This window comes from Takifugu flavidus, chromosome 19 (assembly GCF_003711565.1).
Source record: "Takifugu flavidus isolate HTHZ2018 chromosome 19, ASM371156v2, whole genome shotgun sequence".
Classification (NCBI taxonomy): domain Eukaryota; kingdom Metazoa; phylum Chordata; class Actinopteri; order Tetraodontiformes; family Tetraodontidae; genus Takifugu; species Takifugu flavidus.
The window spans coordinates 8827264-8843685 of record NC_079538.1 but is presented as its reverse complement, the minus strand read 5'-3'; the positions used below and the strand labels follow the sequence as shown (position 1 = coordinate 8843685).

At 47.6% G+C, this 16422-nt stretch overlaps 1 protein-coding gene across 1 annotated transcript; it reads left to right on the top strand.

The window, feature by feature from the left end:
- Window positions 1-250: 250 nt before the first annotated feature.
- On the top strand, window positions 251-11117 carry ppp1r14c (protein phosphatase 1, regulatory (inhibitor) subunit 14C). The gene is made up of 4 exons (XM_057017097.1): window positions 251-592; window positions 8181-8264; window positions 8671-8703; window positions 9123-11117. Exons 1-4 carry the CDS (start codon window positions 356-358, stop codon window positions 9195-9197), a joined length of 429 nt encoding a protein of 142 aa, XP_056873077.1. The 5' UTR covers window positions 251-355; the 3' UTR covers window positions 9198-11117.
- The last annotated feature ends 5305 nt before the right edge of the window (window positions 11118-16422 follow it).

Here is a 16422-nt window from a genome sequence, read left to right as displayed (position 1 = left end):
ATGATGCTGAAGGTCGGGAGTTTGTGCGTTACTCAACCAGACAGGATGGCTCTAAAACCTCCTCAAACAACTGTCACGTCAATGACAGTATGTGTTCGGATATTTGATGCGTTATTCCCTGGCACAGAACACACAGCGCACAGTAAAACCATGATTTGACATGAATTAAACTCCTGACACCCATTTCTTACAGCGGTAGCTCCGCCCCCTCCCCTCTCTCCGGCGCTGTGCTTTAAATAGCAGCTGTTAAAAGGCTCCTCACCATCCTCCTGTGCGCCGGGCATCGAACACTCAGTCACTGTCGGCACCGAGGAACCCCGCTCATTCATTAAACCGACCCAGTTCTCGTCCTGCAATGTCGGCCGCCAGCACCGAGACCAGTGCCCCGCTGCCCACCGCCGGCAGCCGCGTGTTCTTCCAAGCTTCGTCCGGGGTGGGCTGCGTGGGGTCCGGACCCATCACCACCGGGGAGGACCCGGTCCAAAAGAAACAGGGAAAAGTGACTGTGAAGTATGACAGGAAAGAGCTGCGGAAAAGGCTGGTTCTGGAGGAGTGGATCATCGAGCAGCTCAGCGAGTTGTACGACTGCGAGGTGAGTGGAGATTTGCACCTCGATGCACCTTTGAAGGAAGGAAAGCCGCCTCAATGACACGCGAGGAATCTGCTTCACGCACGGCCTCTTCCCAGATTCAGCTGAGGAAGACCTCACATTCCATTCATTTAGGCACAGACCTCAGAATTACGCAGCCGCATCCTCAACTCCTCGGGCGCCTTTGTCCTGCAGCGCTGATACCTGCTGCTTATCTGGGAGCCGATTCAGATTGAGACCTTGATTTTCTTAAGAACAGGCAAACCTGGAATATCACGGATTTGGAAGAGCGCGTAAAGAGAAAAACCTTAGGGTTGTTTTTTAAAAATTGCCTTTTTAAGCCCTCCACCTTCACCTGGAGGTTTTCTCCTCTACCTGCTGCATTCGTGTTCTACACGTTCATGTCCACAATTCAGATTAAAATGTAAAAAGAGGATATCTCCAGAGGAATTCTATAGGTGTAGGTGCGTGTGTGTGCGGTGCTTCATGCGGTCGGTTTCACCGTGCCTGAGACGAGCTGGGGGAGGGGACGGTGCTGGAGACTTCAGAAGAAGGGCAGTGGGTTACGGATGTGCTGATGCTCTGACTCCCTCCACCAGCCAATCACCTCTTTTCCTGGCCACAGACGCTCTGCACGCGCGTGCTCGGCATGCCTGTCACATCAGCCATTTCGAGGTTGGCAAGGTGAGCAGACAGGAAGCTGCTCGAGTCCTGCTGGGGGGGTGAATGAAGCACCTTTGTAGTGTTGAGGTGGTTCGTCAGTCATGCCTGCTTGTGTCCCTGCAGCACGCGCAGGAGGGAAACACCAGAGCCGAAGGACGCACAAAAGGATAAAATCTGTCATTGCAATGCAGAATCGTCACTGCAGCAGGCGCCCTACGTGCGCACGTACGAGGGAATGAAATACAGGAAAAAGTGCATCCTGTCATCATGGTTTTCCAGCACCCTCTATTCTTTTTATAGTCCCTCTCTTATAGAGAGTCAGAGCTTCGGAGCCAGCCTGAGTGTGGTTTATATTTCATAGCTGCGCTCCGGCCTGCGTGTCGGTCGGCCACCAGCAGGTTCACCCAAACCAAAAAGTCGTCCAGTCTGCACCAACCCAGGGCCGAGGTCCAGCTCGGCCAGGCAGCATTCGCCTCCTCGGATTACTCTGTAGATGCTTCGCTTCCATTTGTGTGGCTACAGATACATTAATCTTGTCAGGACACTTCCTCGCATCACGTAGCAAAAGGGGCTGTAATGTCACATGATAGTCCCCGGGCGCGCTCGCCATGTCTGACGCCGCCAGTCCACGATAGAGAGCGGAAAAGATAACGAGACCAGCGTGTGATTGTTCTGAAGTGCTGAACTGTCAAGGGTTCGTCTGCAGGATTGATAGCGGCAGCGTTTGAGCAGGTGGAGCAAACAGGAAGTCCCAGTCCTGTCCTGTCCGTTCACACGAAAAATAGAAGCGGGGGCTCGCTCGTTTGGCTGCGCTAGATGGTCTTAAAGGTCAACGATTGTATCGGTTTCATAAGAAAACCTGATACTGTAGCGCATCAGATGAGGGGCTGAGGGGAGTGTGTTAGTGCACACAGACAGTTTGATTTCCAATAACAGGTAATAAGAACATCTCTGGAAAGCGTGTTTCAGGATAATTGGCATAAAATGACACCAGAAATGAAGACTTGTTGTCCTCAGCTGGCCAATAAAAGGCAAATGACACAAACCCCAGATGGATGACTCAGTTAGGACATGACGTAATCAAAAGAAAGTTCCCTTATTTGAGGTTTTGTTCCATGATGCAGTAGGAAGGCATCATTTTGCTTCCACAGACTTCTGTTTTCTTCTTGACTAAGAGACATAAGAATCAATATCCATCCACCGTCCTGATCTGCACTTATGTGGCTGACGTGTAAAGGCTAACGGCTATTTAGCTCAATCATTAAATGCCATTCAGGACAGTTAGATAGACTATTAAGTGTTCTGTCTTTCTCGTTCAAATCCTCATGCTATGCTAAGCTAACTCCAAAGGCTGCTTTTCAATTATGAATCCATAACGAAATGTTATATTTATTTTTCTATGTCCAGTATTGGAACAGGATTGATTTTAAGTCACCCTGAGCTTCTGCTTCACTCCTCTTCTCTGGACAAGAGGGGACACATTCTCCTCTGCTCTCCTGACAGATGTTGCTTCTGTTCCTTCTTCAAAGTAAAGAGACTTGAAGTGAGGGAGAGAGAAAAAAGCCACTTTACAGCTATTAATGCAGTACAGTGGCTCATCATAGCAAAGTGACTCACAGCGAGTGTCTTAAAATATGTGGATGATTATCACATTTCCTCGGGTTGTTCCTGCTTTGACCTCCAGGTAAGCATCTTTCTCCTCTTTTGACATCCTCAAAAGACAAGCCGGCAGTAAATGTGCGTTTGTGCACCTCCCCCACTGAGTTTTTAGGCCCGCAAGCATCGTCGCAGCCCAACAGACATAAATCATCATTTTCTTCCCCGAGGCAGAGCGCATGAGAGCGCTGGGTCGAGTCTACAGTTGGTGATTAAAAGATGGGATGCGTGTCTACCTGAGCTTCAATCGATGAAGGTGTGTGTGTGTGTGTGTGTGTGTGTGTGTGTGTGTGGTGTGTGTGTGTGTGTGTGTGTGTGTGTGGTGTGTGTGTGTGTGTGTGTGTGTGTGTGTGTGTGTGTGTGTGTGTGTGTGTGTCAGACAGTGACGGAGTGGTAAATGTGCTGTGAGCCTGCAGACGCTGCAGTTTTCAGGCGTGCCGTCAGGGCGCCTGCCTCCGAGTGATCGGGCCAGGCACCCTGTAATGATGGCCTACTTTTTCAAGGCTCGCTGTCGGCGGAGCTCCCGCTGAATGGATTGATTCATATGTGCACGGCCAAACATTTGCAGAAATGCACCAATGCTCCCTCAGGCCTCGCGTGCACGCCCGGGTTCATGTGTGTAACAGTTGGGCTCGGTGACAGTCCAGTGCGTTGTGGCAGAGCCTGGCTGGCGTGTTGCCACAACGATTTAGACATGAATGGATGGACACACACACACACACTTGCATTTCTGACTTTGTGGGGATATAATAGACAGTTCTTACCCAGATCCTTGCGTAACCATCCCAAACTAAACCTAATTCTAACCTCAACCTTAACACCATGACTTAACCACCAGGGGACCAGCCAAAATGGCCACCACATTGCAAAAATGTCCTCGTTTTGATAGCAGAATGAGTATGTTGGTACTCAATATGTAGCAAATACAAGGACGCATACAGAATCAATGAATCTTCTCTTTCTGAGTTACGGGTTCCTCCTCAACGCCTGAACTCTAGATGGAGGTGTCTCTCCCATCTGCACCACGCTCCCCTCCTCCCCCCGTCATTGCTGTGACCTTGCTAGTAGCATCTCCCCTCGCTCGCTCCTGAAGGTATTTGTTCCTGAAAAGTCGAGCTTCCGCGTGTCATGTGAGACTTGTCGAGTGGCCGCGGCAGAGTAAACAGCGCAATTCGAACCAAGTCATTAGCGTCACACGATAGCTTCGGGAAGTCCACATCGGGGACAAACGCGCGTGTATCGACACGTAAACACAGAGCGAAGCGTCATCTCACCGCCAAGGTTGTTGGACAGGCTGCATGTGCAGACAACACACGCCGACGATGCTATGACTCAACTGAACACAGGCCTTCGGCCTCAGACCGGTGCCACCGTCACTCAGGTGGAGCGCTGTGCACGCAGGCATTGGGTTCTGCTCCATATCAGCAGGTTTGAATGACAGAGTGACCCTGTGGTGCACGGAAGGAAGCCCCGCTTTCACCTCTGCTCCCTTTAAACTGTAGACAAAAATAGAGCCTCGCCGTGCACGCCGGCGCATTTCACCCAGCACCTGCTGACACATCTGCTGCCCAACAAATCACCAGTGTTGACAAGGAGGCCTTTGAAGTGGGCAGATAGCCACCAGCTGTTGAAACAGGCAAACAACAGGCAGGCAGGCGTCAAGAGACGTGTCGCAAAAACCAGGCCGGGTGTGAAGGTTACGGCGTGTTTGCCCTCCTCTGCCTTCTCAGCTGTTATTTAATCTACCCTCTTCTCGCCATCGTTCTTCAACTGACGTGCGCGATCATGCACGTATGACAAAAGAACAGCGCCGACATGTGTCGGCACTCCCAGATTAGCTGGATTCGGCATTCACAATCCAAGCCAGCGTCTTATTTATGTTTTCATTTCTTCCCTCGGTTTCCCACTCGATTTAGCCCATATGCTACGCTAATGGACTCAGCTGTGACGCCGTTGCAGCCGAGGAAGGAAAACCAGATGGGAATCGCTGATCTAGACCGTTCCACTTCACACCAAGGCTGCACACGTTTCCAGAAAAATCGGCTTTGGACGAGAGGATGAGAGGATTGATTCAGTGTAGGAGTCCCAGACACACACTTTATGGTCTCCGTCCCGCTTCTCCACCCGATCTTTATTACTGGTCTGACTGGGAGCGCGGTTTCTAAAGTGTCTGTGAACAAACACTGACTCATTCAGGGTGGCTGGCACCAGTGTGGACCACAGCTGTGTTCCACACGTGTCCACAGACAAACACCTTTTATTTAGAAGGCCAAAAAAAAAAAATCATTTAACTCAGTTAACCCAATTTATGGACGCTGCACTTCTTGGATGGCTTGCATTCACAACAAAGGCTTCCCTAATTCACTCCCCATATAAATGAATCCATGATTTTGATTGGTCGACGGCCTGTGACCTCGGTGACATCGATGTTTTCAGTTTAGCTTTAGCTGGAGGCAAAAGGCCACACGGGCCCCAGTTGTCAATAGGTTAGCTGCAGGGAGGAGCCTCACGCTCGGTTAGCTGCACGGAGTGGAACAGTGCCAAGAGACGGCTGCGGATTAACAGGCGGCGGTGACTCCCGAGCAGCCAGATCCTCCGGTTGGGTTCATTTCTATCAGTTCTCCCAGTACCTGTGTGGGCGTTCTTCACTTTCCTCCCAATTCCAGCTTGACTGGAGACTGAATTGACTCTCTGTGTCAGTTTCCTAGACAATACATCATCAACGATTAAATCTATTTAGTTATGAGAATGACACAACAGCTCCGGTAGAATCGGCTCGTCACGGAGGGCAAATGAATCATCTCAGCATTTGTCAGTCATCTGATCACGATTCCGGTTTGAGAAATCGTTGTTATTTATGGCTGAAGTTCTCCTTTGAGGTCTAATTCTTCCTCCTCTCCTCCTCCTTTGTCTCGGCGGGTCCTCTCTCTGATGTAGCCTCCTCTGGAGCTCGGCTGAATCAGCGTTGGGGACGTGGAGGGGGGGGGGGGAAAAAAGAATCAGCTTTTGATGCAGCAGCTAACGACATCAGTGATGTCACATCCTTTGTGGGCCAAGGGCGGAGAGGGATCACCGTTTCTCACACTGCCCTCTTCCTCACCTTGGTCTCCTCAGCTATCTCGCCACACCTCCCTTCCTCTCTTTTCTGTGGCGTGAATGAGCTGCCCCCCCCCCATCGCGCTCCTCTCAGGAGAGGAATCCATCCCACCTCGAGCTGCTCCTCACTTTGATGTGACGCAGCAGAGAGAGGAGCCGTGAGCTTTTAAACCGTTGCACAATCCTCCTCTTCCTCCCTCTCTGCTTCTTCACATTCATGACCCACTTTTTTATGGGGGGGGGGGGGGTCTTCATCTTCAAAACACATGATTTTCTCATGCACCTGCTTATCTGGCCCGTTAACATCTCGCTACAGTAGCCCAGAAGGAACAAACGCATCCAAAGGCACCGTAGCAGTGAAGGCAAACCTCTCTTCTGACCAGCACATGTCATGAGTCGGCGGTTATTTCTCCTCGGGTGGTGTTTAGTTTGAGCAGACTTTGTGTGGAGTCACCAGGTCCAGATGCCTTCAGCGTTGACTCACCTCAGCCAGACGGACCAGAACCAGTCTGACACGGTTGTGAGCGTTTTCTTGCTCTCCGCTTCCCTCAGAGGTGCTTTCAAAAGACAGACTCGTTATTCTTTTGGCCTCCCGACTGACACGGACTCTGTGCGTTGTCCCAGAGAACACGTCGCCTCTCTATTCCCAGTCAATAAACACACAAATTCTTCCTCCTCTTTCTTCACACCACAGAACGCACTACAGTTCTATTTAGCACGGTCCCTTTCCCATCAATTTAATCCAAACTCTTTTTAGCCAATATTTTCATGTACTTCTGCCTCTTTTTTTCTGGTTTTGGTTACTTGGGGTGACATAATAGATTTAAACAACAGAGTTGTGAAGGGATGCATAGATATTTTAATAATGTTAGACCGCGACTGGCCGCTCTCAGTTTGTCACTCTTGGCAAGATGAACCGTTTTCCCCTGGGGCAGAGGGCGGGACCTCATCTATTTTAGGCTCTCCGTCACCAGAAGAGCAAACAAGTTTGGTGTTTTATCCGTGCGTGTGCGTGCGTGTGCGTGGAGTGTGAGATTGTCATTGTTGATTGCCTGTAGTCACGCTTCCCGCAGAGGCCACGCTTGTCACGGTCATCACGGAATCAAAGTGACACGTTGACGGGCAGTCCACGCACGTGCCCACACACACACACACACACACACACACACACACACACACACACACACACACACAACACACACACACACACGCGCAGATTTTTTTGTATTCATGATTTATTGGATTCTAGCTAGAAATGATGTTCCAAGCTGGATCACAGTCGGGCTTGCAGTGTCACATTTGAGGCAAAAAAAAATAGGAAAAGCTTTTACAAAGAGCTAATTCCATGCTGCAAACATCAAAGAGACTATGCAAAAAGTGTATAATCACATTGGGCTTTAATGCTGAGAGCAAATTATCCTGCCATCCTCCGTGTTCCTGTGTCTGAATATCAGCTCACGCTCCAGGCTAATGCATGCAGGAATCCTTGAAGATGTTACACACACACACATTCACACAGTGTCTGATCAACCCTCTTATACTGCTGCTATAGCTGACAGGATAGTGACACAGATCCATCAGTATTAGGCTTTTTAAAGCTAATAAAAAGCTCATTTAAAGCTAATGACTAATGGAGCATTCCAAGACCAGAGGTTGGTGTATTTAATGTCTGTGTCGAATCTGAAGTAGCATCTTTCTGGAAACCTGATTTAATTCCGCTGGTTTCGACAAGTCAGCTCTGTTTCAAGGTTTAAATAGTGGTGCAGCAATGAAGAATCTGGATTTTTATATTGCTGGTATCTAGCAGTTCAGTAGCCTTTTCGCAGGAGAATGAGGCACTTCTGCAGGCCTGAGCCTCCCTCTCTGCTTCCTCTGCTCCAACCGTGGTTTAAACCACAGGACTTTTTGAAGTGGAGCTGTGGAGGATACAGCCTCTAACAGACCATTTGATGCTGCTCCAGTGACATTTGCTCATGATCCCAGCCTCTAAATACAAACAAGACATAAGAAAGTGAGACCACGGATGGGTGGGTTGATTTTAGCGACACAGATGACACAAAACCATGTTTTTGGGGTTTTGAGTGCTTCTTTTCTACCTCTTTCCAATGCAGGTTTAAATTACTCCCATTTTGACTGGTAGCAGCTCACTAACCGAAACGTATTCACATGTTTTCAGGAGGAAGAGATGCCAGAAGTGGAGATAGACATAGATGACCTTTTGGAGGTCACCAGTGATGATGAAAGAGCCAGCAAACTGCAGGTACACCCAGCGTGTCTGGATGATTTTAGATTTATCACAAGCCCCCCACATGTCGAGGCATATTCTTTTAAGATGTTAATAAAACATGTTCATGTTTTAACATGTTCATAAAAACACATTATCATGGTAACCTATATTAAATTAGTGATTTATTTCCAAACTAAACTGTAATACACGAATACAAGGATGGACGTAAGCGTGTACGTCTGCACAAACGCAGATAAAAATGGATGCATGCGAGTCAAGGGAGTCTTTAACCTGCTCTGAGCTGTTGTTTCTGTCACTCTTCTGTTTTTGTTGTGCTAAAAATACACACAGAGAGGACAGATCTGAAATTAACAGTTTTAAACCTAAAAGGTTTAATCCCTAAACAACTCCTGTTTTTAATTTTTTTTATCATCCACAGGAGTCTCTAACAGATTGCTACAAACCAACAGAGGTGGGTATCTAACCGTGTGTGTGTGTGTGTGTGTGTGGCAGGGCAGGGGCTGGCTTTGTTTCCATGGTAACTAACACCTAATCACTGATGTTTGGGGGGTTTTAACATTGTCACACATGTGTTGGGTGAGACCTTTTTGGCCATTAAAGGTAGTAGAGATCAATCACATTATCTCCCATCTGTGTGTGAGGCCCAGTTTGACCCCTTCAAGGTCACACCTCTCACAAGTGTCTGACCTCCAATACACACCCGCTCACACTCAAACACACACTTTGAAATCCCCCGAGAGAGTATCGGCGCAGATGCCGCCTTCATTACAATCCCGCTAAGGCGGCGTGAAAAGGTGAATGTGGCAGAGGTCATCTCCGGACAGGGGAGTAAAAGTGGAGTTTAACTGACTGCTTTTTCCCTCCTCGCAGGACTTTGTCCGAGAGTTGCTGTGCAGGATAAGAGGAATGCGAAAGCTCAGCGCGCCAACTAAGAAGGGTCTATAATGGATGCGATGCCGACCATCAACCCACCAACATCTCAGCTCAACGTGGACTGTCATCGCAAAAATTATCTAAACATAACGGCAATAGTAAATAACCTGCAAACTGCACCGTCAACTCCACACACAGAGCACTACCTATCCATCTCACCATCACGAGAACAAAAGGTGTATTATAATATTTGACTGTTGAACTGTACTGGAAAGGTCACCGCGCTAACGTCAAACCTGGGCCGTTTGACAGCCACCCGTGTCACATTTTAGAGCCATGCTAACTGCTAGCGCGTGACCCCGGCAGCCATATGGACTAAAACACACAAGTCAAAAATGAAGGTGGTAACATAAAAGGAGACATTTGTACCGCTGTAGGTGTTTAAATTAGCCGCGGCACTATGTAATCAGAGTGCCGCATGGTTTTAGTCTTTTATACGAGATGTTTTACTGTTACTTTTAAAAACTATGTACTGTACGTTGACATTGATCGTTGTGATTGAAATGTGATCTTCATCAGTTCTTCGTCCCAGTTTGAAGCCAACCTGCTGATTCCTCAGCGCTTTTGTTCGAAGCACAAAGTGTGAGCGCGGCAGCGGGAGGGTTTAGCCACCATTGCCGTCCACATCCATCACCACAGCAAGGCATGATGGGTATTGCAGTTCTCTGTGCGAGACTACGAAACCTGTATGATTGGCAGCCTTTCTCTAGCCATGTTTTGCTTTCCCTTCTCAGAACACATATCGGCGGTTCTTTTTGGTTTAAGCACAAAGATTTATTCTTTTTAGTTTTCCTCTCCAACAGTGATTGATGTTGCCTTCAAGGACATTCAGGATCTTTTTGTTTTCCTAGGCACTGAACCTTAACAACTGACAACATACCGGTGGAGTCAGAACCCACTTGAGAACTCTTAGAAACCTGTCAGGTCCTGTAAGGGAAGGTGTGCCAAAACTGGGCGTATCCATGCTAAATGCCATTAGTCATTGGGGTGACGCGGCGTTTCCAAAGCAATTGTCTGTGTATCGTAATCCGGGCGGGACTATGCTTTTAGACTTTTAAGACTTTTCCAGGTTGCAGGAGTTTTGGTTAGATAATCCCACATTTGAGAGGTGGATTTATTCATGTACTGTTGTCGCAGAGCCTCCGTGCACCGACACACTCTGGCACAATCATGACCTGTGTTCCGGTGGGCCCTAAGCCCCTCACATGACACAAACCCCCATCCGCCAACGGCCGGAACAGGGAGACCCGTCTTGCATGCTAACGGCAGAAGAAATCGATGAAGAGTATATTTAATAAACTTATAATCAAGCAAAAAATACTTCTTTTTTTTTTTTTTAGCTGCCATGTCCGACTTTGTAGAATCTCTTTGTGTTGAAACCACATCGGAGAGAACCCAGGAATATTTTTTAAACGGTGCTGTTTTTTGATGTTCTTCCCAGGTTTTGGACATATAGGACTCACTGTTTATGATGTGGGTGCCAACACATTTAGCCAGTTTTCTTTCTTTTTTTTTTTTTGTTAATCAGTGACTTGGTAAGAAATGGTGATTATTATGGAACCTGAGATCTGAGATGCACCCAGGACTCACATGGAGGTACTCCATAAGATTTTATTTCTGACTAGAATCAGTACAGGGGCAATAGGCTGATATTTTATTATTTATGCAGAGAGTGTTTTAAAAGTGTCCATACTAGAAAGCTTTACATTTGCATGTGTTTTTTAAATTTGCATGTTGAGGGGGAACTCAGAGGTTTTTGATTTCATGAAAATAAAATGTTCCTTTTTATACTTTATTATTTAAAATATGCAGATTTCTTTTCAGCTACAAGTTTGTTTTTTCTCTATATCCACAATAAGAATTCTTGTTTTAAATTGTAATGTGGTGTGTGGTCTGTTTTTGCTGATAATAAAAATGCAGAATGACTCCTTACTCTTTAAAAATATTCTTCCTTTTTTTGTGGTTTCTAAAGATGAGGTCAGCGAACGCAAGCAAAAAATACCCAAAAGTGCTTCTGACAAGTCCATTTTAGAAACAAAGGCACAAAAAGAGAAGCTAACCACTTAGTCTTAGACAATGCAGACAAATCTCAGCTGTTAATCATGATGAGTTTTTAACATGACACAACTAAACAAAAATTAACCGCATAATAAAACAATAAATGAGAAGGAAAACGAACTGGATGGAAGCTTGTTGCTGGTCAGCCTAAACTGAAGAGCACCACATAACAAATGTAGAGCTTCACAGTTAACATTTTATGTGTTATCCTTCTAGTGTGCCTTCATGCTAAGCTAAGCTATATTTAACCTGATTTCCCTCAATGTGACCCTGAGTTTCAGCACAAAGGCTGTATTAGAGCATCCCTGCTGGTAATGTCTTCCTTGTCAGCGGCACACAATGTGGCAGCAGTTTAGTAGGACGTCCCTGCTTGCTGTCTGCTCTTGTAAAGAGCTCATCGGGGTATGAATTATTGCTCAATGTGCACGAGTGGCCGTCCTCTGCAGCACGTCTGGCCCCATATGCTGGCCTACTGTCCTACTGTACACTGTTGCTAGGTAGAAAAACAATGGCCACAAGCCGCTGGGAGCAGCGTGGAAATGCTCAGCACAGTGAAACCTCGGAGCGGCGCCTTTATGGAGATGATCGGGAACGGGTCAAGGTTAATTTAGGTTTCTCCACAAATGCGAGTCATGTGGAAAAATAGAGGGCAGTTTACAGACGAAAAGGCAGACGGAGAGATGCACACGCATCCGTGAAGATGAGGAATGACACAAGTTCCAAAAACAGCCTCGTGGATTTTGCTGCAAGATACTGCACACACACACACACACACACACACACACACACGTGCTGATGCATCTGTGTGTCGGCCAAAAACAACCAGCCAAACGCGGCTGTGACGGGGCGGCGTGCGCCTTTAAATTCCATGACCCACTTTTCACAGCTGGGGCTGGCTGGCATGGCGCGCTCGAGCACGCTGCCTTGAATAATTGGAACTGCAAGGTGAATGTGAGGAGAATGGCTAAAGACTGGAGCCCCCCCCTCCTGTTCGCCTGCCAGCACAGCCATCAGCTGGCTGCTCACCAGCTAATGTCACACCAGCGCCGTGCTGGCATCAGTGCTGCTCACACCAGCACGGAGGACTGGATCTGAATGGACGGATGCGCTGAAGAGGTGTGTAACTGCTGGCTTCACAAACTGGACCATCGCGACTGAGAAGCAGCCCCTACTGTAAAATGACTCCCATCCCCCCCTGCTTCATTCTCCTGCTCCATCCTCTCCTCTCCTCTCCTCTCCTCTCCTCTCCTCACCCCACCCTCCCCCCTCCTGAATGCAGTGATCCATCATTCCAATGAATCCAGAAGAGAGGGATGGAAAATAGACAGAGCGATCCTTCTGATGAGGGAGGCCAGCACCCCCCCATCCCCTCCGGGATCTTCTCAGCTGGGAGATCTAATCTCTGGAGCCCCGCAGCCCACCCAGAGCATCAGGGACACGCATGGGTGATGTGTCGCGCTCCTTCATGTGTGTGACAGCCCGTTCAGACCCACAGCATCACTTATTAGCCTGACACGAGGGAGAAAAGGTGGCGGCAGCTTCTCGTGTCTCCTCAGTGACACGGACCCCGGTGCATCATGGGTAAGGAGGACAGGGCAGGGGGGGACTGATCTGTAGAAACAAATTAAAGTGTGCTGCAAAGAGGGGGAGACGTTAGGACACAAATTGAAATAGATTGTGTTTTAACGCATGCTGAATATTTTATTACATTCCTGCATTAAAACAGCAGAATCCCTGAGAGGAGCCGTCCTCGTTATGAATACTGCATAAATGCACGTGTGTTCGGCTCACTTAGCATGCACGGAGCGTGTGTGAGTGTGTGTGGTGAAACCTGGAGAGCACCTCGTGGGAAATCTCTTTAATTTCACTAGAACGAGCCCATTCAATCTCCCAGCACACACGTGAAAAGTCCTGCTGCTCCAGCAGAAAAAGGTTGGAGGCACCAACGCACTCTAACATCCTGACTTTCAAGTCAATCTTTCCCTTCTTGCATTCTTCCACTCTGTTGTTCTCCGGGTGAACAGTTTCATCTTCTGAGAGTTTAAAACCTCACAGAAACAGTCTGGCCTCTGATTGGCGTTTATCTCCTTTCATCTCATGAAGGTTGTGGGTTCGATCCCAGCTCTCCCCTGACTCCAGAAGGTTTTTCTCCTTTCCCAGGTACTCCGGTTTCCTCCTACAGTCCACAATGTGACCACGGTGTGTACTGGAGCCTCTCACCCAGCCCCCAGATGGACCCCAGAATCCAGGGTGACCTCATGAGACGGAACGCCGGTATACACTTTATAACCCACTATTTCTTTTAGCTAACACCAACACGCGGAATCCTGGATGTGAGGCAGAAGCAACGTTGCTGTAAACATGGTTGCAACCACCAGAGGGATTAATAGCAGGGATTTTGAATTAATAGCAGAGTTTACATTGGTCCCATATGTCTGATGGCCTGTTTATGTACTGTGTGTGTGTGTGTGTGTGTGTGTGTGTGTGTGTGTGTGTGTGTGTGTGTGTGGACAACAGGGGGGGCTCGGTAGGGGATCGGTCTGTCTGCGGGGGTGCCTTCAGATCAGTGTCGATTACACCATCTGTTTCAAGTGAATTATAGAGAGACGGGATAATTAAATTGACTGTTAGCATCATGCTAAGGAAACAAACCAGACATACACAGGAGTAAACAACACCGAATACACACAACAGAGGGGAAACATATGATTCTGAATGTTCCCTGAATGGAAGGAAGTAGCTAAAACTTTCGATTTCAAGCTCTTACCATGATTTGATGTCACAAAAACAACAGAGAGTGCGACCTTTGATTCCTCAGTGGTGCCTCTGGCTGAATAAAAGCAGCATCCAGGCACTTGTTCACCCATTTTCTTGAATGTGCTCTACGAGGAACAAAAGCAGCAGCTCTCGGGGAGATGTACGGCCACGCAGGCACTCTCCCAACCCCTCCGTCTGCTGCTGATGGGGTAACGTGAGGACGTGGACTGTGGGGGCTGCAGAGACGGGAGCTGAGGAGCAGAGGAAGAAGTCAGCCCCCTCCTCACCTGGAGGGAGGCAGTCGTCCGGAACGTGCTGAATAACAGTGGAGTGTGTGCAGCTCAGCGGTTAATGTTTGCTGACGAGCTCCAAAGGTGTTACTCCCTTTCAACCCCCCGTTACATGGTCTGAGGTTCATTTCTGAAGCTGGTCTCCATGTGTGCGCTGTCCGCGGCGCAGCATAATTAGCCGCGGCGTTTCTCGACTCCTCTGCGGCTCTGTTCCAGCTCATCACTTGTAATCAATCACATTAATTTGGCAGGTCCCTCAGCCTCTGGGATGATGCTGTTATTGTGTTTGCCAGACAGGGAGATGCTGATAACTGTTGTTGGGAGGATTTTGATGTGGTCTGAAATGCTAAATGTTATCTATGTTTTCGCTGCTGCGTCCTGGCCTGCAGGGACTTTATTGCCACATTCATTTGCAACAGTTGGTTGTTGGATCTTATGTACAGCTCAGTTTGTAAAACAATTAAGGAGCTTCTTGCTTCTGACCTGGTGTTCGTAATGAAACCAGTCAGGAGCTCAGAGGCGGCTCCCCCCTCCGAATCAATCAGTTCCTGGAGTACCTGCCTCTCGACAGCCCACACACGACCTTTATTGATCCTCCATGGAGATCTCTGAGCGTTCATCAACAGAAGAGGGTCAAACGTTAGCACAAGTTACCATAGAACCACCTAGGAACGTTGTCCCCTGAGTCCATCCATTCAGCCGGGCGGGAGATTATTTTATTGCTGATAGAATAGAAAATATCGGCACCTTTTTGTGTTTTCTCCCTGACCTCCTGCAGGTTCTCACTCAGCCTCCCTCCTGTCATGGTGGTTTTGCTCCAGTGAGGGGTCAGGATCCATCTCCCTTAGGAACCAATTACAGACGGTTCAGGGAGGCTTTCATCGTGCACATGTTAGCACAGTCAAACGCAGCCCCGGGCGCTGACCCCGCACCTTCGCACCGACCTGCGGCTTTTTGGCAAAATGGAGATCAGACATCAACAAACACAGGAGCAGACGCTGAAGAGGAGCGGATGATTTGACTGCAGGGGTTGGGCTTGGAAAAGAAGTAACCATGGCGATGAAGGTCACGGGTTAAAGCTCAAACGCGGTGTATTTTATTTCTATCTGCACACACACCGTCTGCGTGTGTGTCTGGACGAGACACCCACAGGCCAATCCATCCTCCTCCTCCACATCCTCCAACAGAGGATTTGCCAAACAGCTGGTTGCCATGGTTGCAGTTTGTCTGCCGCCAATCAGCAGTGAGTTTACTTGGGGTCCAGGGGGGTGGGGGGGGTACACAAGCAGAGGCTGGCAAATAGCAGTGATATGAGGGGAGATTAGCATACATTGGGCCATGGGCAGCAAATCCTCGTTCAAATATCTCAGCATTAACTGAAATAACGGGGCTCATCTCCTCAAAATGTTTCTTTCTGACATAATCAGTTAACAGTGAGGTCAAGCATAATTTTTGCCTGCTTGTATTTTCTGATGAACCACAGATATTCAATTTCAGGCAACAATTCAATACCAACAACAACTGAGTTTTTAATAACTCCGCTAGCTGTTAATCGAGATTTCAATATTGTATTTATGTATCAATGAAAACCTCCCCACAATCTCTGAATGAACAGAATGAAAAGAGATTATTGTGAGATAAGAGCGCCTCCTACTGGTTATACTGGATAAAAGCTCAAAATATGGTCAATTTAAACGCAATTAACAAAGTAACCGATAAGTTTTTGCTATAGATAGTCTGAGATTTTGAGACAGGTATCCATATAACCATAGATAACACCCCATAAAAGATGATGCCTCGGGATAAAATGTGCATTCAGCTGAGGGAGACATACAGCAGCTCTTTTAAATGTTACTGCTATAATAAATTGGGGGGGAAATAGAAAAAATGTATCCGTGTCTATAAAATGCAAGTGTCACATGAAAATATTATAACGGTGTATATGATGTAGATTTAGAAACAACACCAAAACGTGTAAATTGTCCTTACATGACATTATTAGCACTGCAGAACTACCAATAGAGGTCAGCAAAACATTAACGACAGTGCCACTTCCTCGTCTCAGCTCATGTTAATTAACTATTCCCCTTTAATAGCAGCATTCAAGTGCTAATAAGGCTAACTTGTAGCAA